Source organism: Cajanus cajan, chromosome 8 (assembly GCF_000230855.2).
Source record: "Cajanus cajan strain Asha chromosome 8, NIPB_CcT2T_4, whole genome shotgun sequence".
In the NCBI taxonomy this organism is placed as follows: Eukaryota; Viridiplantae; Streptophyta; class Magnoliopsida; order Fabales; family Fabaceae; genus Cajanus; species Cajanus cajan.
Genome location: NC_138524.1, coordinates 9,944,357 through 9,947,221, shown reverse-complemented (window position 1 = coordinate 9,947,221; position 2,865 = coordinate 9,944,357). Strand labels below are relative to the sequence as shown.

General features: G+C 42.9%; 1 protein-coding gene across 1 annotated transcript; it reads right to left on the bottom strand.

Annotated features, from left to right (window-relative positions):
- Nucleotides 1-203: 203 nt before the first annotated feature.
- On the bottom strand, nucleotides 204-2,335 carry LOC109798392 (Glycosyltransferase family 29 (sialyltransferase) family protein). Its single transcript, XM_020358641.3, has one exon. The coding sequence runs from the start codon at nucleotides 1,744-1,746 to the stop codon at nucleotides 451-453; it is 1,296 nt and encodes a 431-aa protein (XP_020214230.1). The 5' UTR covers nucleotides 1,747-2,335; the 3' UTR covers nucleotides 204-450.
- Nucleotides 2,336-2,865: the final 530 nt, after the last annotated feature.

The window sequence follows — 2,865 nt, the reverse complement described above, 5'->3', positions numbered from 1 at the left end:
AAAGCGGGCAGAAGATTATGTTTATTACTTGAGATACCCGGCATCTTCTACCGAATCATTTGGTTTGATTTATAGGCCATGATGTTATATAGATGCCCTAAGCAGATCATTTGGTTCCAAATTGAAGGCATGCACAACAGAATAAGGTTAGCAAGTCATCATAGCCGGTGTAACAAAATTACCCCAATTAAAGTGAATCCAAGGAAAGAAAGAGTCTTGAACAAAAATCACATATGGACATGCTTAATCATTGACAAGTCAAAGCTGTATTGATCTAACCAAAATTTACACTTGGTGTTGCCTTGAGGCTTCGTGTAGGACAGTACAACACAAAAACGAATCTTGAATCAATATTCCACTTTCCACTATCTGTGCATTTCACAAGGATTACAATAACAGAACAATTCATAGACACCCTCCACCACCACTTGCCGCCGTAGTTTGCATCCATCAATGGTACATGACAACAGGAGGAACCTTAAACCTGTCCTCGAGAAAGGGTATGGGCCTGTGACCATCCACGAGGTCCCTGTAGAACGCATACTCAGCCTCATAATCATGCAAATGAAGCTCAGTCTTCTGATTAGTGTGGTAATGATGCTTAGCAGAAGTCGATTTCCCAAACCCATAAATGCTAACCCTATCACAGATCCCCAAAGCAAGCATCACAGCCTGCATCCCAGAGGAATAATGAAAAAGAGCCCCATCATGAGCCTCCCCCCACTTCTCCAAACCCTTCCCACTCTCCTCCACAAACCTCTTCAACGAATAGTACTTCACAATCCTCGCACACAACACATCAAACCTAGGATCCGTAACCAACAAAGGAGCCTTGTGAGAAGCATTGCACACAGTGTAATCCAAGAAATGCACGGCTTGGCAAATGTACATAACAATCGGAACATTATCACCATAAGGGTGGCAAAAACACCCTGACCTTCTAGCACACAAATGCAAAATGTTACTATTCACAAACGAAATACTAGTTTTCTTCCCAACCTTGGCCTCAAAGTGATCAACCCTAGCATTGTTCAATCTTATAACAACCTCATGTGCGTCAATTGCACTACCATAGTCTCTATTAAGCAAAATTCCGCTGTTTCCAACCACGGCACAAGAGGAGTATTTATTGCTACTCGTTACTACTTTGTTGTGAGAATCAATTGGAACCTTAACTGACCGAGTCAACTCGGACATGATCCCGGGTTGGAATCGTCGCTTCCGGAACCAGTCATGGAGAACCTTCCGAAAGTCGAGCCAGTACCGGTAGAACAGCGGCGACCGGAGCGTCGCCGGTAGGTTGGCGTTGGCGGCGGAGACGCCGCGCTCGTGGTGGATGAAGCGGCGCCAGGAGACGAACGTGCGTTGGCGCGCCTGGCCGCCGAAGTTTCCGTCGAGGAGGCTCTGGACCTCGTGCTTGAACTTCTCCTCGCCGATTTCGACGGCGGCGTGGCGGAGGAGCGTGGCGTTGAGCGGCGGCGGAGGCTGTCGGCGGATCCGGGCGCGCGACTCGAGCTCGATGGAGAGGATGCCGCGGCGCACGATGGCGCGTGAGGTGAGCGTGGCGGCGAAGACGAGAATGAGGAGGAGCAAGAATAGGGGCCGAACGGTGCGTTTCATCGGGAGAGGGCCCTTGGCGGAGAAATTAGGTTTGGCGGTTGCTAAATGTGGAAAGGAAAACGGATCCATTATTGGTTTGAGGCTTTCCGTTTCAGATCCATCTTTCTCTTCTGTTACCTTTGGCATGATTGGTTTGAGGCTATGGTTAATTGCATAGGGAACGTGGGAGTTAGGTCAAAAAGTGATTTGTTTTGTTTTGTTTCCACTTTTCAGCATCATCATTAGGGTCAAGTGGTGAAATAGCTGAGAAGGGTGTAGAGGAGAAGGACGAAGAATTTGGTGTAGTTGTAGGCACTGAACATTGTGGGAGTGGGAGTGTGAGTGCATGTGTGTGTATGTAACTATGTATGTATGTAAGAGAGTGAATGAAGCAAGAGCAAGAGAAAGAGAACCCTAATGGGAATCTAGGGGAAGAATAAAATATTAAAATGTGTGAGTGAGTGAGTGTGTGTGGTGTGGGAAAGAGAAAGCATTGGAAGAGGGGCATGTTATTGTTGTTGTTGTTTCTGGTTCATGACTATTTACTAGTGGATGGAACATTGTGGGTTGTGTAGGGTAAAGGTGGGGGTAAGGGCACTATATGATGGTGTGGTTTGCAAGGGAGTGATGATTGTGGGTCCATTTAGACTTGCATAATATATTCATTTGGTGGTCATATAGATCTACCATTCTTCATGTTCAATGCATAGATAGAATAGAATGGGTAGAAAGATGAATGTGAATGTTTATATAATTCGATTTAGGAGTATGGTTACGGGATTTAGAATTTTGCAGAACTTGCTAAAAACGGGTATCATTTTTCTTGATTAATTGTGCATGGTGTCATGTTCAATAAAAAAAAATAGTATTAAATGCCTAACTGCGCGCGCGCATATTGTTAGATTTTTGGCCCCGTGAGATTAATTAATGAAGAAAGAAAGAGGTTAACTTTGGGGCTACGCTTAGAAGACAACGAAAGCAAGGTTAGTTGGATTTTATGGTAAGAAGTTTTAAGGCGACTTTATGAAGATCATGTTTCTATCACTCTCCTTTTCTGTTTTTTTTTTTTTTTTTCAGAGTTGGATAGTTAAATAAATTTCTTGACTAAAACTTTTAGGTGAAGAAAGGAAATAAAATGTATTATATATATATATATAAAAGGTATAATCAATTTATACATTTTGTAAGTTTTTTTGTGTGTATAAAATAGAGGTGTAAAACTTGATTTTAATTTTTTAGAAAATTAATTAAATTTTTTTTGTTTAT

Bases quoted from the DNA above. Each gene is read 5' to 3' on its own strand.
- LOC109798392 (XM_020358641.3), bottom strand. From the start codon at position 1,746: ATGCCAAAGGTAACAGAAGAGAAAGATGGATCTGAAACGGAAAGCCTC.